This window comes from Orcinus orca, chromosome 1 (genome assembly GCF_937001465.1).
Source record: "Orcinus orca chromosome 1, mOrcOrc1.1, whole genome shotgun sequence".
Classification (NCBI taxonomy): Eukaryota; Metazoa; Chordata; class Mammalia; order Artiodactyla; family Delphinidae; genus Orcinus; species Orcinus orca.
In genome coordinates this window covers 10,522,709-10,541,548 of record NC_064559.1, presented here as the reverse complement: position 1 = coordinate 10,541,548, position 18,840 = coordinate 10,522,709, and the positions used below count along the sequence as shown (strand labels likewise).

At 39.2% G+C, this 18,840-nt stretch overlaps 1 protein-coding gene across 10 annotated transcripts in view; it reads right to left on the bottom strand.

The window, feature by feature from the left end:
* ENAH (ENAH actin regulator) overlaps positions 1-18,840 on the bottom strand; it is a 156,168-nt gene that overhangs the window by 20,700 nt on the left and 116,628 nt on the right. For 5 of the 10 annotated variants that reach the window (XR_007475440.1, XM_033430397.2, XM_033430395.2 and 2 more), the window contains 2 exons: positions 3,441-3,745; positions 1,454-1,564 (listed from right to left, as the gene is read on the bottom strand). Coding sequence is in view for 9 of the 10 variants with exons in the window: in XM_033430397.2 (XP_033286288.1) it covers positions 1,454-1,564; positions 3,441-3,745 (416 nt within the window). In the remaining variant the exon portion in view is untranslated. Of the gene's footprint in view, positions 1-1,453; positions 2,237-3,440; positions 3,746-18,840 lie in introns of all 10 variants that reach the window. The other 5 variants (XM_049705725.1, XM_049705721.1, XM_049705722.1 and 2 more) reach the window with 2 other exon arrangements.

Sequence of the window (18,840 nt, the reverse complement as noted above, 5' to 3'; positions counted from 1 at the left end):
AATATTCCACATTTAAAAGCAATGTATAAAGAGAATTGAGAATCGTTGAAGTAAAGGAATCTACTAGAACAAAGTAAAACCTCAAAACAACTATCAGAAATAATGAGGAGACACAGAATTTGAAGTACAGAAGACAGGGGTTAAGAGAGAAATGTCCAGATCTTGTAAAATCACAAAGGAGTGGACAAGAACAGGAACCAGGAGACTGACCCTGTAGGTCCTCCCCCTTCCTTAAGGCTTAAAGGGGTATTTTAGGACAAATAAAATGGTATTTGCAAACTGGGTGGTAAGTTTTTTGAAACTGCTAACTTTGAACAGTTACACAAGCTGGAATCATAAATTGCTGGAAGAATATAGTGATGGGCTACATGAGGGGTCATCAGAGCTCTGAGGATACAGGAGGTCGGCCTTTGGACGCTGTCAGGCTAACTGTGTCTCTCTTGTTCCAGAATCACTTTCACAATGATACGGAACTGCACCTACTAGAGCTGTGACTCAACCTTTAAGCAAATTCAGTAAGTCAACATGAAAAATATACACACAGCAATAACGAGCCCTTAAGAACTAAGATTTCTTTTTTAAATAAATGTTTCAAATCCAGACTAGAACACCGTTCCTTTGTAAGTACAAATTTGTTGTCATATTCCTTCCTGTAATCCTCCCTAAATCCTATTTTAAAAGGGAGCGGGTTAAGTATCTTCTTACTTACTTATAGAACAAGGTCCTTCTCTGCTTACAAATAATCCATACTTAGATTACATCCCCCCTCCCCTGTCACTGTGACAGCAAAGTTCAGGCGTGGGGAGTGGGGGAATAACTGTAGAGGATGCTATCCTCTCCCAACTATCCCTTCAGCCTGCTACTTCTTGGAATTTTGGACCATGGAACCCTTTGGGGCACATATCAAGCCTGCCATCCTCTCCACCCTTTGTGCAAAGTTGGGCTGCTCCCCAGGGCTTAGGGTGGCACCCATCCATGGAAGTCTGATATGAGAATCCCAATACGTACAGGACAGGCCAAAACGAAATAGGGTCCAAGATCAGAACTGTCCCAGAGGAGACTCCTGGATGACAGATCTAACGACTACAGCTGGGCACTAAATATAATCTCTATGTTTCCCAGAAATTAAAGGAAGACAAGTTTGATTATATCAATATATTTATTGTGTGGATTAATGTATCAAGTAATGTTTTCCTAGTGAAAATGAAAAGAAACATACAGAAGCCCTTAAATACTGAATAATACTCTGACTATGACACTGCAGAAGATATCCAAATCTAGTTCAATATGGAAATCCCTCATACTGATCCTCCAAATGCAATTAATCCAACAGAAAAGAACCCACCTTCGCCTTTTTCAAAAACCATCCTCCCCATTCTTCTAGGCAATTAAAGCTGTGGATGTGTAACATTTCCAAGTGATTAGCTGTTAGTCGCAATAACGGAAGCCTTACCCTGCTGGGCTGGAGTCTCGGCCGGCTGAGAGGCTGCCTGCAAGCCTGGCTCAGAAGCAGAGGAGTCTCCCAGCACAGAGGTTAGAGGAGTCTCCACAGAGGCAGGGGCAGCTGCAGAGGGAGAAGGGAGAACACTAGGCTTGGATGAGGGAGTTGAGGCAACAGGGGTGCTGGGAGGAGGAGAGGCTTGAGATCCACAGTGTGAGAGTGGTGCGAGGGAAGGCGGTGGCAGCGCAGCTGGCCCTGAGGTAGGCGGTGGAGACACTGGACACGTGACAGAGTCGAGCAGCCCGCTGGGGGCCGCTGGTGATGGAGGCCTCTGGGGCACAGGAGAAGAAACACAACCGGGGAGGACAGGCCTTGGACCAGTAGCTCTGCCTGGGGGGCTGCTAATCATTACTGGAGGAGACGGAGGGAGGGGCGAGAAACTGGAAGTAGACCAGGCACAGGGCTTCGTAGCTGGAGGTTGAGGAGAGGGTGTGTTCACAGGAGAAGAAGGTCGAGAGTTTTTGTTCAGAGGACGAGGAGCTGTAGCATAATGGGGAAGAACAGGGTGGAAGGCTGAACCTAGAGATGTTGCAAAACGTGTCGCGGGGTGTCGAAGTGGTGGTGTAGGGGGTGTGGAAGTGGGTGGCAAAGCAGTCACTACAGCGTAATCAGGAGTGGCCTCTGACACTGGAGCTGAGATGACTTTAGCATATGATGGAGGAGGTGCTGAAGGAGGCTGGCAACTGGCATACTCAGGAAGTGGAGCATGATACAGGGAGCTGTCGGAGGATGGAGCTGGACAGAGGTGGAAAGCAGCGGCGAAAGACAGGATAAAAAAGGAGAGAGAAAAAGGGAGCTAGTAAAGCCACAAAACCAGCATTCAGACAAAATGTACAAATGTAGACTACAGTTAGTACCAGAGAATAAGCACATGGGCAAATAACTAATTTCACTCCAAAATGTCTTAACTTATAAATACATTCTAAGATCCAAAAGAGGACAAGTTTTCTTTTACTCTAACAAGTTGACTGACAAATTAAACTGATTAGCTTATTCTTTACAAGAAAAATATCGTAGTCTTAATTTTCATTATTTCGTCCACTAAAAGGACATTAACATTACATGAATAAGACCACAAAGAAGAGTAAGCTTAGTTGTTTTTTTTTTTAAATAATAAAGAGAGAAACTAGCAAAAAGTTTATCGTAAAGGGCTAGAAACCCCCAAATCCAATGTTTATTTGTGGAAAAGTTTTGTTTTGTTGGCTATAACTCCAGAAAACAATTAGGCAATCAAAAGCAAATGAATGAACTCGAACAACAAACCCATCAACCAGTATTTAATCGACCCATGTTGAAACTTTAGATATAGGCCATATGGAATAAAATAATAATTCTTAAATCCTATAATAAATGTTAATTTTAATGAATGTCAAAATACCTCAAATTTTCAGTCATATCTTAACCCTTATGTCTTTCAATAAAATTCCATCAGATTTAGTAATTTTTACTAATTTTTCACAATACTTGCATATATTTAAATTACTAGTTAGCTCTAGAGAGGATACTTTTTAACCTACTGTTTTTAATTCCTCCTTCAAAAACTTCAGAATACAATCAAATTTCTGGAATGCTACGGTATTCAAGACAATTTAAGCACTCTCAGAAGGGAAATATATTCCAAATTCATCTAATATAAAAATTTCCCATAAAAACACACTTACACTTTATAGCCAATTTATAGGGAGTTCGAAGAATTAGAATGCCAGAATAAAAATTTCCTGGAGCTTTCTTTAAGTCTCCAAGCAATAAAAGCAATAGAAATAAAAAAAAGAAAATGTTAAAGCAGCAATAGCCACATATTTGTTCTAATTTCAAATCGTATTGCTTAATCCCAAGCACCTCAAATGTGAAATATTCTTTCTAATACACGAATACACAAAATGCCACTGCCATCCAAGCTCAGACATCAGGAACACGGAACAATCGGTCAACTTCTTACCGGCATTTGCCATTCTTCGCTCTCGCTCCCATTCCAGCTGCTCCCTTTCTAGCTGCTCTTGCCGCTCTCGTTCTTGCCTTTCCCGGTCCAGCCTCTCCAGCCTCTCCCGCTCTTGTCTCTCCCGTTCCAGGCGATCCTGACGTTCCCTTTCTTGTCTCTCTCTCTCCAGCTGCTCCTGTTCTAGTCGCTCCCTCTCCAGCCTTTCCCTTTCTAACCTCTCCCGCTCCAATCTCTCCCTTTCCATTCTTTCTCTCTCCAGCCTTTCCCGCTCCAGCTCCTTTTGTCGTTGCTGTTCTTGTAGTTGCCTGAAATTAAGAAATGAAAAATATGCAACTGTGGCTACTCACCATTAAAAACCCACTCTTTTCACAATGAACCTATGAGAACCTTAGTTCTGATTTAAATACAAAGCAGTGTAGACCATGCAATCAACATCTCTCCACGTGAAGAAAGACTACGTTAGATAGAGACGGCTTATGTTTCATACGAATGAAAATAATTTCTATTATTAGGATCATTTTGGGCTGCTTCAGCACATTACACTAATGTCTCATTTTATTCTGTACTTTTCATGAATAAAGTGCTGCAAATAAATGAATAACTGAACATACCACTTTAATGACCAAGACATTATTTCAATCATTTAATGGAAATATCTCTAAATGGTAACTACCTCCCTAAAACATCAAATTTTTACTGTATAAATTATATTTTATCATTTTAGAAAATGCAATGGCTAGTCACAGCACTAGCTCAATAAATGTTTGGTGAATGGAAAAGAAAAACAGACCTAAGAAGAAATAAACTTTAAATCATATTAAGTCTCATATCCAGAGGTCAGTATAATTAACATTTTGGCATTCATACTTCCAGACTTTTCCACATGTCAAAATATGCATATAAACCTTAAAAACAAAATAAATTAGAATATGTCCCTACCACTCTGAAATCTGTTTTCTTCTCTCCCACTTAATATATTATAAAAGGTATTCTAAGGCACTAAGTACAGTTTTGCACCTTTACTTTTCATAACTGAGTAGTATTCCATTGTTTAGGTGTCCATAGTTTAAGCAGTCTCCTATGGTACTACGTAAGTTTGCCTAATACTATTACTGATACTACAATAAACATTTATCTTCATGTATCTTTGAACCGTTTTCTACCTGCTTCTTAAGGATCATCACCAGAGGCACAGATTTGCTAAATGAAAAGATACAAATATCAACATTTCTGACACACGGTTCCAAACTGTCTTCAGGAACAGAAGCCCAACAGTATATGAGAACGCCCACTTTCCTTTCCCCTCACTAATACTGAACACCATCATTGCTTTTAATCTTTGCTAATATGACTGATATCATATAACAATTTTCATTTATTTGATTACTTCTGAGGTTAAGTACTTTGCAATCTGTTTACTGATTTTTGTGTTAGTATTAAGTGCACATGTTCTTTGACCAGTTTTCTCTTGGGATAGTTAATATTCCATATTCATTTGAAAGAGTTCTTTTCTATATTAAAGATAATAACCCTTTGTCACATGTTAGTCATATGCATTAACTTTTATTACGTTTTTTTATGTCTTTGATTTTTAAAGTTTTGTTTTGTAATATGGCTTTTAATTTTACCTAGAAAAGCTAGTAATATTATTCCTTTATGTGATCTGCTTTTGATATCCTTCTTAGGCAGTCCTGTCCCACAGCAAGATTATATAATTATTAACACTTTCTTTTCATACTTTTATTTTTTACAATAAAATCCTTAGTTCATATGAAACTCATCTTGGGCTTGACATGTGAAGTAGTGACCTACATCACAGCACCTTTTATCGAATAGTTTATAGACTTAATTTAAGATGCCACCTTTACATGTGTTGACTGTTACTGAAGTTCCAGAATGTTTTGGAGCATAGATCTATTTGTCTGGCGTGGCACCAGTATCTTGATCCTTTGATATCTGATGTATACTTTAATATTTAGTAGGGTGAAGCCATCCTTATTACTCTTCTTTTTGAGTTTTTCTAGGTGATTCTCAGATATTTAACTCTTTCTAGGTAAATTTTAGTATCACTTTGTTAAATTTACCCTTTCTGCCAAGACGTATGCTCTCAATTCTATTAACGTTTCATTAAATTTGAAGATCAGCTAGAAAAACATTCACATCTTTTTATCTTCTTATCTAAGAAAGTATAGAATGTCTCAGTATTTACTCAGATTTAAAGATCTTCTTCAACTCTAGGACTTCAAATGATGACTACAAAAATCTCTTTGTGGTTATATTACAAACCTGCAGAAGCCTCCTGGATGTGGCTCTGTAACAGTTTGCTTTTTACCTTTCATATATAACGTAACAGAGCATGAAAATGTCTCCAAGTATCCACCTGGACTTAAACAATTATCTTGCTATAAAAATTAACTTGTCCTGGGGACTTCCCTGGTGGCGCAGTGGTTTAGAATCCACCTGCCAATGCAGGGGACACGGGTTCGAGCCCTGGTCCGGGAAGATCCCACATGCCGCGGAGCAACTAAGCCCATGTGCCACAACTACTGAGCCTGTACTTTAGAGCCTGCGTGCCACAACTGCTGAGGCGCGCACACCTAGAGCCTGTGCTCCACCAGAGAAGCCACTGCAATGAGAGGCCAGCACACCGCAAAGAAGAGTAGCCCCCGCTCAATGCAACTAGAGAAAGCCCGTGCACAGCAACGAAGACCCAATGCAGCCAATAAATAAATTAATTAATTAAAAAAAATTAACTCGCCCTAAGATTTAAAAAAAGTTACACTCATCTTACGCATAAAGTATTTCACAGCATTGTGGGGAAGATTAAATGAGATAATACCGCGACAGCTCTTTACTAAGTACCTGAAGCATAGGAACTCAATAAATGTGAGCTATAGTAATATTTATTTGGAGGTTTCAAACTGAGACTTTCCCTGGACTGGCTAATAAACTGGCTGGATTCTGACTGGAGGCTGAGCTTCATGACAGAATGCGCGTGCTGCCCTTTGCTCCTCCCAACACTACCAAAAAGCCAGTAAGACCTTTCCAGAAATCCCTCCCCTTCATGGTTCCTGAACTGACTATAAAACAAAGGAGAAGCCCAATCCCACTCCTGGGACAACAACACAAAGCTTCTCTCTGGTCAGATCATCGTACTTCATCAGTGCAATAGGAAAACAGAAGACACCTATGGTAGTGCTGATTATGGGCTGGCCACAAAGTTCGCTCGGGTTTTTCTGTAAGATGTTACCGAAAAACCCAAATGAACTTTTTGGCCAACCCAACAGTTGCTTAAAATACTGACAACTAAATAATAAAATCTGGTTTTTACGGTACGGTACTGACTTCATTATACCATTTGATAAATTAGGGGTCAAAGTTTCTGAGGGATAACAGTATCACTGTAGGGATGAGGGCAAGAAATTAGGTATGTTCAGAAGAATGTTTTTAATAATAAACTAGACAAAGTTATTATTATTGAATAACCTGCATCTAATGAATAAACTCAGCTAGGGCTTATATTACATTTGAAATATACAACATGCATCAAAAAATAAGAGCACGTGAAATGTGATAATACTCTAAGCAATCTCTCGGGTCCAGAAGACAAAAGATATACCCATATTATTCTAATTAGAATATATTTGAAAACAGAAGCTAAGGGAAAGTATTTAACTTTTAATGTAGCTGCACCAAGATCTATGATTAAAAAATCCAATTTATTAGGTCCTGTTACATTCCTGTGCCACCTCTTTCATTTCATTTTATCAAAATAATACAAGCCCACAGTTTTTAAGTTTGTAAGAAAAAATTAGCAGCTCACTCTTCCAACCCTCCCACCCCAGTTTCCAACATATCAGAGATAATTACTATCAATTCTTTTGGCTGTTTCTTTAGATATGTCAATTCTTTTGATTATTTTAACTTTATACATGTCTACTGGCTTTTAAGATATCTCTTGTAACTCCCTCACCACACACAGGCTTTTCCCAATATAGTCATGGGAGAATACTGATTTCTAGTTAAATCAACATACAGAGTTTACATTATTAATATGATAATGTAAACACTGTTCACAGCTGAACCACACAGTACTCCAAGTTCTTCGTTTTTTTACCCCCAAGTTAATGGCTGCTTCTCTAGACCATATAATGCTTTTAACACAAAAAGTAAGCTTAAAGCACAAGTAGAAGGCCAGGTACGAGTAAAGTGAATCTGAAAGAATTATTAAATAACGGCATTTACAACTAGGGTGTCCTGACTTAAAAGATTGTTCCACACGTCATAATATTCTGGGTTTTCAGTCTATAAATAAAAGAGTATCTACTGATGTAGGGAAAGAGCACAGTGCCAGAGAGATCTCCCAAGTTCACTGATAGATGATTGAAGTAGGCAGTTCATACAGCTGTAGGAGAGTCTGATGACTGTGTATTTTCTTGATTTGAAAGTAAGAAAGATGCAAGAAAGGAAACTGTTCAAAGCCTCTAATTTTTAGCCTGTTTACTAAAAAGAAGCACATCTAAACATATTTCCCAAAGTTGTGTGTCAAACAGAAAATCTCAGGCTTACAAATCTTTAGTGGAATGAATAATTCCACCTAAATTGGATGGTATATATAAATCTTCTGACTTTCATGTTTTGACTTCTAAAGCAAGACATCTGTATATCTTTTTAGGGGGACAGTTTCCAAATGTATAAATTCTGCTTTTCTTAGAACACCACTGCCAACTCACATACTGGAAATGCACATGACTAGAGTTCTGTCTACAAATGACTGTTTTCATCTGAAGATTTTTTCAAAGTACAAGGGCCCTAATTCTGCATTATGGAAAAATTCTGGAAGACTAATTTTTCTTTTTAAGTTAGGATATGCATTTTACAATAATTTGAAACTTTCTGAGAAAACATTTTTTTTCAGAAAACAATATAGTGCAAATGACTAATATCATAGCAACCAAGAGCATTTAAAAAATATCAGGAAAAATTCTTCCCACCACCAAAATACCTATTGAATTTCTCACCCAAAAGAGCTATCCCCCAAATGCAAAGAGATGCACGAAGCACCAGCCAACGAGATTAATAGCTTTTTTATATATTTGAACACATATTTAGTTTATCTTAACTCAAAGGCTTACTTTTCTTAAAGCAAGCAAAACCTGTATAACAAAAATTTGAAACACATTTCATTCAGCCTTATGTATAACAAAAAAATAGTGTTAGGTAAATGAAGAGTGATTTACATTTGACATAACGAAGTAGGAGGGCAGATTAGGAAAAATGTTCCGGGCTGATAACATTTAGTAACACTAATGCTACCGACATCTGTCAGAAAATAAAACTGCATAAATAAAATGTGGGCATTTCACTTCTCTATCAGCAAACAAACGAAAAATGGATAAAACTAAACAAGATAATTAAGTTTTAATATTACAAAGCTCCTGAGGCAAGAGACAATACTTACAAGAGAAGGCGGTCAACTCTTGGTCCATCCTGCCTCTGAAGGCTAATCGGAGGGCTGTACATTCTCATTGTTCCAACTCCCTGCTTCTGTGCTGGGGTTATTATTCCCCTTTTATAACTTTCAGGCAATAGTGGTGATTTGCAAACTATTTATAGATAGTAACTACATTAAGTTCCATGTTGAGACTGACACAGGACTGACTCATGTTTCTTAGAATATGTTTTTTCATCACAGTCAGCCAAGGAAGCCAAATTAATATGAGTAAGAACCAAAAACTGATATTAACAAATGCTACACAACATATGAATAGAAAACTAAACTACACTATCATTGTATTACTATAGTAAAAGTATTGGACTAATGAGATTTAACATTTAAAGTAAACATTTGTTTTATCAACTCAATTTTATCCTCATTAAAATTTAAACTTGTAAAATACATACACAGTTTAAAAGGTCAAAGAGTGTTACAAAGTTTATAACAAAACACTAATCCTCTTCTCAACCCTTACCACTTCTGATTTCTTTCCCCAGAAGCAACTACTTTCAACACTTTGATACTTATCTCACGTTTCTAACTAAATACATTCATCTGTTTAGAACTAATACTTCTTAGTCTTTCAGATTCAGAAGTTATCTACTGACTTCATACTACACAAATGAGTTAATTCCTATACCCTCTAACACCCTAAAATCTTTCCTTCTTCATTCTCCCAATAAAATCATGACAGTACTTTGGATACATCAGCATCCATCTAACTTACTCACGGCTGACAGTATTTACTTTCCAGAACAATCCCTTTCTTAACCCTGGTGTTACAAATGGCTACCTTTTACATTTGATTCTTTTTCTCTATACCGACCCCTAACTCTCCATCAGAACTGTAAATCCTCTCAATAGGGTCAAGTATATCAGGTGATCTATTTTTTGTTTGCTTATTTTCTTTCCCCCCAGAAACTTTTGGTCCATCCTGCCTCTGAAGGTTAACTGTAGGGCTATACACTTTCAACGCACCAACTCCCCGCTTCGGTGCTGGGATTATTATTCCCCTTGTATAACTTTCAGACCTGCTGGGTCCCTAGGTTTTGCTTTTGCCTTAGTCAAGCCGGGAATTCCCTTATCTCTTTCCTACACTGGATTCCTTGTTTCCTGGCTCCTCCCATGGTATCATCATTCTTGGTTTACTCTCTCATTTTAATAGAATACATCTTCCAGTAGCTTCCTAGGAAACTGTGCGGAGGAAATTTTAGATTGGAAGTAACTTCTCAGGAATTTGAAGCTCCCCCCACTTTTAAAATCTTCTAATATTCTAAAATCCCAGTGATATGCCTTGGTGGTAGATCTTTTTATGTTTTCCTACTTACTGGGCTGGACACTTGGTGAATCTTTTCAGTCTGGACCAGGGGACCTGGCACACTACAGTCCATGGCCCAAATCTGGCCACACCCATCATTTCCGCATTGTCTATGGCAAAGCTACAAAGGAAGAGCTGAACAAATGTCACAGAGACCTCGTGGCCCACAAAGTCTAAGACCTTTACCGTCTGGCCCTTTTCAGAAAAAGTCGGCACCCCTGACCACAATCAAGTCACTGAGTTCCAGGAAATTTTCTTATTTATTTGCAGATTCCATTTCCTCACATTTTTGTTTTGTCCCCCTAAAATTGCTCATATTTAGATGTTGGACCTCCTAATCTGATCTTCTTTTATTTTTTTCCTCAGGTACTATCTATCTTTTACAGCTATTTTCAGGGCAGTTTCCTCAACCTTATTTCTCAAACCTCCTAGTATTAAAATTAATGCTTTTAAAAAAAATTCTAAGTACATTTTCTTACACTCTGATTCTTTTTAAATAACTACAAACATTTGCTTTATGAATAAAATATATTCTTAGTTCTCTGAAGCTATTATATCATTTTTTAGGTTTTCTTCTGTTCCCTGTTATTACGTGTTTCCTCCAATTTCAATTTTTTCTGTTTGTTTTGATCTGTCTTCATGTTATAAAAGTTGTCCTTAAAGGTATGATGATCCTTGGCTGTCCATTCATGTTCATAAGTGGTACTAAAGCTGATCAGAAGCCCTTAAATAAGTGAGCTTCAATGGGAGGGACCTTGGGTGTCAATATCTTTGTCTTTTCTCTTGGCCGAGCCAAGTTTCCGGAGGAGGACTCTTCAAGTTCCTTACCTGAGTTCTACAGGTCTGGCTGCCAATGACTGGGAGCTGAGCAAAGGAAAGAGACCAAGTTGGCTGACTTTCACTCATCTCTCTTCAGTATGGCCTCTCACCCACACCTTCACAGCTGTGCCTCCTATACCTCAGGCTTTACCAGGAGCCAGCCAACCTGCTGAAAAGGGCCAGAGAGTATCTCTGTCCATATTCTTTTTTCTTCCTTTTTAAAAAAACAACTCTGCAAAAATGTACAAGCCCTCCTTAGCTCTCAGCTATGCAAAAACAGCCTACAGGGCTGGACTTGGCCAGCGAGCTATAGTTTGCCAACTCCTAGCCTACACTGCGATGCTGTCCAAAACGGTAGCTATTAGCTGTATGTTTGCAAATTGAGCACTTCAAATGCTCCTAGTTTGAATTGGGATATGCTTTTAATATAAAAACACATACCAGATTTTGGAACACATACCAGATTTTTCATACCTAGTATGAAAAAAAAGAGTGCAAAAACACCTCTAAAATTTTTATCAATTACCTATTGAAATAATATTTTAGATGTATAGGGTTAAATATACTAATAAAATTAATCTCACTGGTTTCTTTAAAACTTTCAAAAATGTGGTCACTAGAAGACTTTAAAATGACATGTAGTTTGCATTACATTTCCATTGAACAGCACTGGTCTAGAGCATCTCTAGAAGATAATAAATCTCTAGTCTCCCGTTTGGGTGTTGTGGGGAAAATCTGGGTAGCTAAACCCTCCTTATAAAGACTTACCTAACCCTCCTACGTGTAGCATGATGAAATGCCTTGCCACTGAGAGGCACCACAGCAACTCAACCCTTCTCTTCTCTGTCCTGGCTTACTTTAGCTTTCGCTGGTCTACTAAGCTAGTTACCTCCTGTATTAGTTTTTGTGGTCGCCATAATAAAGAACCATACACTAGGTGGCTTAAAACAACGGAAATTTATTCTCTCAGTATGGGAGGTGACAAATCTGAAGTCAAGGTGTTGGCAGTGTTGGTTCCCTCTAAGTTAGGCTCTAAGGAAGAATCTGTTCCATGCCTTGCTCTTCCTTCGCAGGAAGGCTGGTAATTCTTGGAATTCCTTGGCTTGTAGAAGCATCACCATAACCTCTGCCTCCATCTTTACATGGTGTTCTCTCTGTGTCTCTGTGTCTTCACACGGCCATCTTGATTCGGTAACTTTCTCCTCTTCTTATAAGGACATCAGTCGTGTTGGATAAAGGGGTCCATCTCACTCCAGTATGACCTCATCTTAACTAACAACTCTATTTCCAAAAGGTTACATTTTGAGGTAGTGGAGATTAGAATATATCTTTCTTTTCTTTTTTTTTCCTTTGGCTGTGCCATGCGGCATGTGGGAACCTTAGTTCTCCGACAAGGGATCAAACCCATGCCCCCTGCATTGGGAGTGTGGAGTCTTAACCAGTGGACCACCAGGGAAGTCCCAGGACTTCTTCAAGTATCTTTCTTGGGAGACGCTATTCAATCCGTAACACCACTCATCAATAAAATTTTAGAAACCAGAAAGTAGACGGCCATTTCTTGTCTTTACATTGTACAACTGATGTCCCTAAAGCGCAACTGCTGTTCCTCAAAGTGCAATGGACGGTCCCAAACAAAACCAGATTCTAAATATGTCGTTAAACTTTTCTTTAAGCAATTCATTTCCTTTTTGTAACAGTCAGAAGCCAAGAAAAATAACTTGAAGAATAAGAATTTTTAGCTATTCATTAAAATAATCCATTTATAATTTATGGTTCTGAGCAAAAACCCTATCAAGTTTGCTATGCACACCACACATACACATACACACATACACTCAAGGAGCACACTACTCACATCATTTTCCTCCTAACCCATCCATTACTATTAGCTCACCAAATACGAATCATTTACCAGTCTTCAAAAATCAATTACTGATACCCACTAACAGCTTACCTAAGAGTAGTAACAGAAATGTAACGTTTATTATAATATGAACTTGATACTGAAAATATAACTACTAAAATTGCAGGTGAATGTTATGATGCAAACTAATATTCTCTTCTACTACATTTTCCAGTAACGGCGTATAAAGATCCAGTTAAATAGCCAAAGTAACAGGATAAAGTTACTTTTTTCAACTTATGAAATAAAAGTTGTCCCAAGGGTATTTTATCATGCCTCTGAAAATAAAATCAAGCACAAGAAAATTTATTTTTATATAAATAACTACCCAAAATAAATTCTGAAAATATAATTTCTGTTGGGAACCAAACGTCTCACTAGAGTGTGCTGTACATCCCTCTGCCACTGTGTTTTTTAATCTACAAAACGAGATCCAGCCATGCACAGCTGCTGGCTGAGATAAAGTGAAGACCAGCACTGTGTATATAAAATTTAGCAGATATTTTTAGGTGTTGTAGTACCTTTTCCCAAGTATCTTTCAACCATAAGTAAAAACAGATTGTTTGGCATGTAGGTCAAAAGAAAATGGCATATACTTTTCTTATAACTTGAAAATACTGAAGTTTTACAAAGCAAGATGCCTTCTTATTATATGACAAACAGGGAAAGAATATTAAAAAGCAATGTCTTAGCATGGCATAAAGGCCCTTTACGTATTAATTTAATAGCACCATCAGTCCTGGAGCGGAGGAAGAGGGGTAGTACTCACGTCACACAGGTGGTGCGCACTCCCTTGGCTCTTACACATAGACTCTTTCCGCCTAGAATGCTTTTCCATTCTATGACTGGAAACTCCTAGTTCACTTCCCCTTCAAGGCACAGCTCAAAGAGCATCTCCTCAGGAACGGCTCCCACCGTCTCCCAAACAGCACAGACAGAAAAGCCCAGGCAGCATGAAAAGAGTGCGTATTGTCTTATTTAATGGTCCCAACAACCTTATGAACTCATACTGTCTGCCTGTTATGCCCCAACACCTACATATAAATGAATTCAGTACCACTGAACTGCTTGGCTTTTTATTCAAAACTTTATTCAGGTCCCTACTCTCAAGTAGCCTACAATGTTCACTGTGGAGACAAGACTCATATGTAAAGCAAACAACAAACAATAAAAAAGCATGTGGTTAAGTTACAGGAGTTCAGAAACGAAAACCATTAATATACCTGGAAAACAGTCTACAGAAAAGGACAAGACAGAAAGGACGAGAAGGGCAGGACAGAGAGGTAAATGCTACAGAGAAGCACAGAGGGAGAACCCGAGTATGGTGTACAGACAGTCTTAAGGGAGGAAAGAGATCGTGGGGTGGGCTCTTAAGTGTCAGGCCAAAGAATTAAACTGGATGCGAGGAGAGCTGGCCACCCGTACTGCGAGCCGGGAAGTGACATGAGCTCCTGGACTCCTCTTACTCAAGTTGGTACATTTGAGCAGTCAAACTATCTTCCCCCGCTCCAAGATTCTACTGGAATTCCAGAAAAATAAAAGTGTGTATAAATAAACCCACTACAAAGTAGACAACTGAGCTGAGTGGTCTTTAGTAGACCAAATGTATCATCAAATTTCTGGAAGACAAAAAGGGTTAGGGAGGAGTTACATGTCTAGAATTCTCTCCCAGTTCCTATGTACTAGTACATCCAACTGCCTAGTAGTCAGCATCTCTACTTGAATATGTCCAATGGGCATTTCGGCTTAACATCTTCAAAATTCATCTGACCTCTCCCCACAAAACCTGCCACTCACAGTCGTCTCAGTTAATGGTAATTCCATCCTTCCCACAGCTCCCGTTAAAAACCACAACTCCTCCCCTTCTCTCACACCCCACATACAATCCACCAGGAAATGTAAGGATCTGCCTTCGCACCGCTTCCACTGCCTGGGGAAAGCCATCATTATTTCCTGCCTAGTTTACCACAATAGCCTCTTAACTAGTTTTCTTGCTAGGCTGCTATCACAACCCTGTACCTGCTTTCATTTGTGTTTCTCTATAGCCTGGTCTCAACAAAGCAGGCAAACTAATTCTGTTAAAATGTTAAGCCAGATCGTTCCTATCAAAATCATCCAATGGGCCCTCATTTCTCTCAGAAAAAAGCTAATTTTTTTTTTTTTTTTTTTTGCGGTACGCGGGTCTCTCACCGTTGTGGCCTCTCCCGTTGTGGTGCTCCGGACGCGCAGGCTCAGCAGCCATGGCTCACGGGCCCAGCCGCTCTGCGGCATGTGGGATCCTCCCGGACCGGGGCACGAACCCGTGTCCCCTGCATCGGCAGGCGGACTCTCAACCACTGCGCCACCAGGGAAGCCCAAAAGCTAAATTCTTTATAATTGCCTGCCATGTCCTGCATGACACGACTCCTCCACTACTCTCCTTTTCTGCTCCTGTTCTCTCTGCTCCAGCCTCCATGCCTCCTCGTTCCTCCCTGTACACGAGCACAATCCTGCCTTAAGGCTCTGCACAGACTGCTCCCCCTGCTGTAATGCACTCACCCAGACATCCACTCGGCTAACTCCTTCCTTTCATTTCCATAAGATCTACTCTGACCAACCTATTTAAAGTTGTAACCATTTCCCCTTGGCCCTCTGCAACATATACTCCCTTCACTTGGCTCTATTTTCCTCCCATAGCACTTACCATCTTCTGCTACACTGGGTCATGTTCACTCTATTCTCTGATTAGGTTGAGGCTTTCTGTCCGCCACCCACCACCCTGATATACTGTAAGCACTCAGAACAAAGCACTAAGCCTCGAACGTAACTGGACTGAAGAGTGGAGGCATCCAGGGTCCCGAACACAGACTCAGAATGGCTGAAGCAGACGCGAGAAGAATCTGGGAAAGACCTAACTTGAGATCAGCAGGTAGAAAGAATGGGAATGGGCAGTACAACCGTAATCAAGCTGATTAATAAACACACACACTGTCTGAAGAAAATGCTCCAGTCATCCCTCTGTTCCCCAACCTCAGCTCAATGGATGGAATGGCATTTATCACAGAAGACTGTCCTCTAAACAAAGTGAAGAAGCTGCCTCAGATGAGCTAGCGTGTCTGGTGGAACTAGAGGTGGCTCAGCTTTGTGGGGCTGAGGCCCGTTGGCTCCCCCCTCTTGTACCCCAAAGGAGAGCCTGTCAGTCTGTCTGCTTGGCCACTTACACAGACCCCCTTGGCAGCCCTCGGTCAGGGAAGAATGCTGTCCATAGACACCCAAACCTCATAATGGAACAGGAAACCCAAGCCAAGTACTGACGTCATTCAGACTGATTCTTTTTTTTAGAAATAAAGAGACCACTAAAGATTACCAGATATTTGGGTAAAACCAATAAGGCAAACAATACTACTCTATAGGAAGGCGATAATTCAAACAAAGGATGAGAAACAAGAGGGACTTAAGATACAATCATGAATTTAGGACAGGCTGTTTTGAAAAAGGAATAATCGCTCCCCCCGCCTCCGCCCCGCAAAAGGCTCTTGGAGAATAAAATTAAATTATAGGAGATCAACTACTGTGCTGTCCAATTAGGTGGTCATGAGCCACATGTGGCTCTCGAGCACTCATATTGTGGGCAGCCTGAACAGAAACGTGCTGTAAGTGTAAGAAACACATACTGAACTTGGAAGACTCAGTACGACAAACAGAATGTAAAATACCTTAATTTCTATACTGATTTCTTTTTGAAATGATAATATTTCCGTTATAATGGGTTAAATATTTTATTTAACAACGTATTTTATGTTATTAAAATTAATTTCACCTGTTTCTTTTTACTTTTGCTAGTATGGCTACTAGAAAAATTTTAATTAATTATGTAGCTTATATTTCTACGAGGTAACGCTGGTCTAGAACGTATGGTTAAAAATATCATCAAGAATACAGAACACAGAAACAGAGACAGAAAATGAGAAAAGATAAGCATCATAAGGAAATAACCCAGGAGGCCCAGCATTTGATCAGTAGGAGCTCCCCAAAAAGAGAACAAAACAGAGAAGGAAATGGCTAAAGAAATAAAATTTAAAAAAATCTAGGAGTTGTGGATAAGTTTTCAAATGGAAACAGTCCATTAAGTACTGAGCTTAATAAATCGGGGAGGGACCCCAAAACCAAAAACAAATCACATCTTTGTGAAAACTCAGACTACCATGGTTAGTAAGGAAGTTTAAAAGGATTCTAGGAAGGGGGAAAAAAGATCACCTACTAACATAAAGACAAAGATTTAATGGCAGTAATAGAAAGACTGAAAACGTATAAACCATGGAAATAAAAAAACAAAAAAATAAAGTTAAAAAAATGACGTGTCTATCAAAACTAGGTGGTAGAATGGAAGAAAGGGGATAGGGAGATGCACAGAACTACTGCATTCCTCTTACAGAGTGAAGAGTTAAGAGATACTAAGGTTATTAGAAGAACTAAAAACAATAACTACTCATGATTGGCAGGAGAAGTGAAGAATTCATTTTTTCATAGTGTAGAGTCAATAAGTACTATCTGTAATGTGACTAATCAAGAAACAGAAATATAAACACATTATATATTACTATAGAAGAACTCATCAAAAGTACTAAAAGTAGAAATGGTTAAAAGTGATTAAGTCTCATGATTAATATAAGGGGAGGGCACAAGTGTGCAGCAGATCACCCTCCCCCCCTTTTAGACCCTCCTGCACTGTGCAAAAAAGTTTAAGAAAAAAGAATCTAGCAGTAATAAAGTAGGAATAAGTGAAAGGGATCTAGCTTAAAGACAGAAAAACTAGCAAGTCAGAAAACTATAGCAGTATACAAGCAAATAAATACTGGAGAAAGCTATTAGTAATGAGAATGTCAGGACAGTAAATCCAACAGGCTTTTAGAGAAAGAAATAACAAAATGTACTTGAATAGATATTGTGAATGAAGATAATTATAGACTTTCTAAGCTGAAATTTTGGGAGAAATATTAGAGAGAAGAAGGAATGTACATTAAAAATGAAATCATAAGGGTTTAAACTGAGGCATCAGCAGGATACCCAAATGGATAAGCTCTAAAATAGGAATTCTCATTGAGGATCCACTGTTGGAATTAAGGGGGTCTGTAATCCTCTGGACCATGTAAGGGCACACATGTGTGCACATGTGCAAAATCACATGCACATATCTGAAGGGTTAGGTTGGGTGGGGTGGGGGGACTGGATGGAAGAGGACAGTAGTTCACTACTTCTACCAAATTCTCAAAAGGACCCATGACACTACTCCATTTATCTGGAAATATGGGTCTGGCTCTCCATTGGATAATCAGGAGCTGTAGATTTTGAAGCCATTAGCACAGAAGTTAAAAGAAAACTATAAGATCCAACCAAATCATCAACTTTTCAAAGGTTATACTGTGTGCAGAAATAAAGAGATAGCTAAGTGTAAAGCCTTATATAAGAAAAGGAAGAGGTACAGAAAAGGAGAAGAGTTAGCAAAAAAGATACTCTAAAGCATCAAAAGGAAGAGAGAGAAGTGGAATACGTAGACCAAGAGAAGACATTTAAACGAGAATAAGTCAATGATGGTAGCAGCACATCCAGTAGATTTGTGAACACAAAGCAGATTTCATGAGATTAAAATGGAAATGGGGTGGGACTTCCCTGGTGGCACAGTGGTTAAGAATCCCCCTGCCAATGCAGGGGACAAGGGTTTGAGCCCTGGCCTGGGAAGATCCCACATGCTGTGAAGCAACTAAGCCCGTGTGCCACAACTACTGAGCCTGCGCTCTAGAGACCCCGAGCCACAACTGCTGAGCCTGCGCTCTAGAGACCGCGAGCCACAACTGCTGAGCCTGCATGCCACAACTACTGAAGC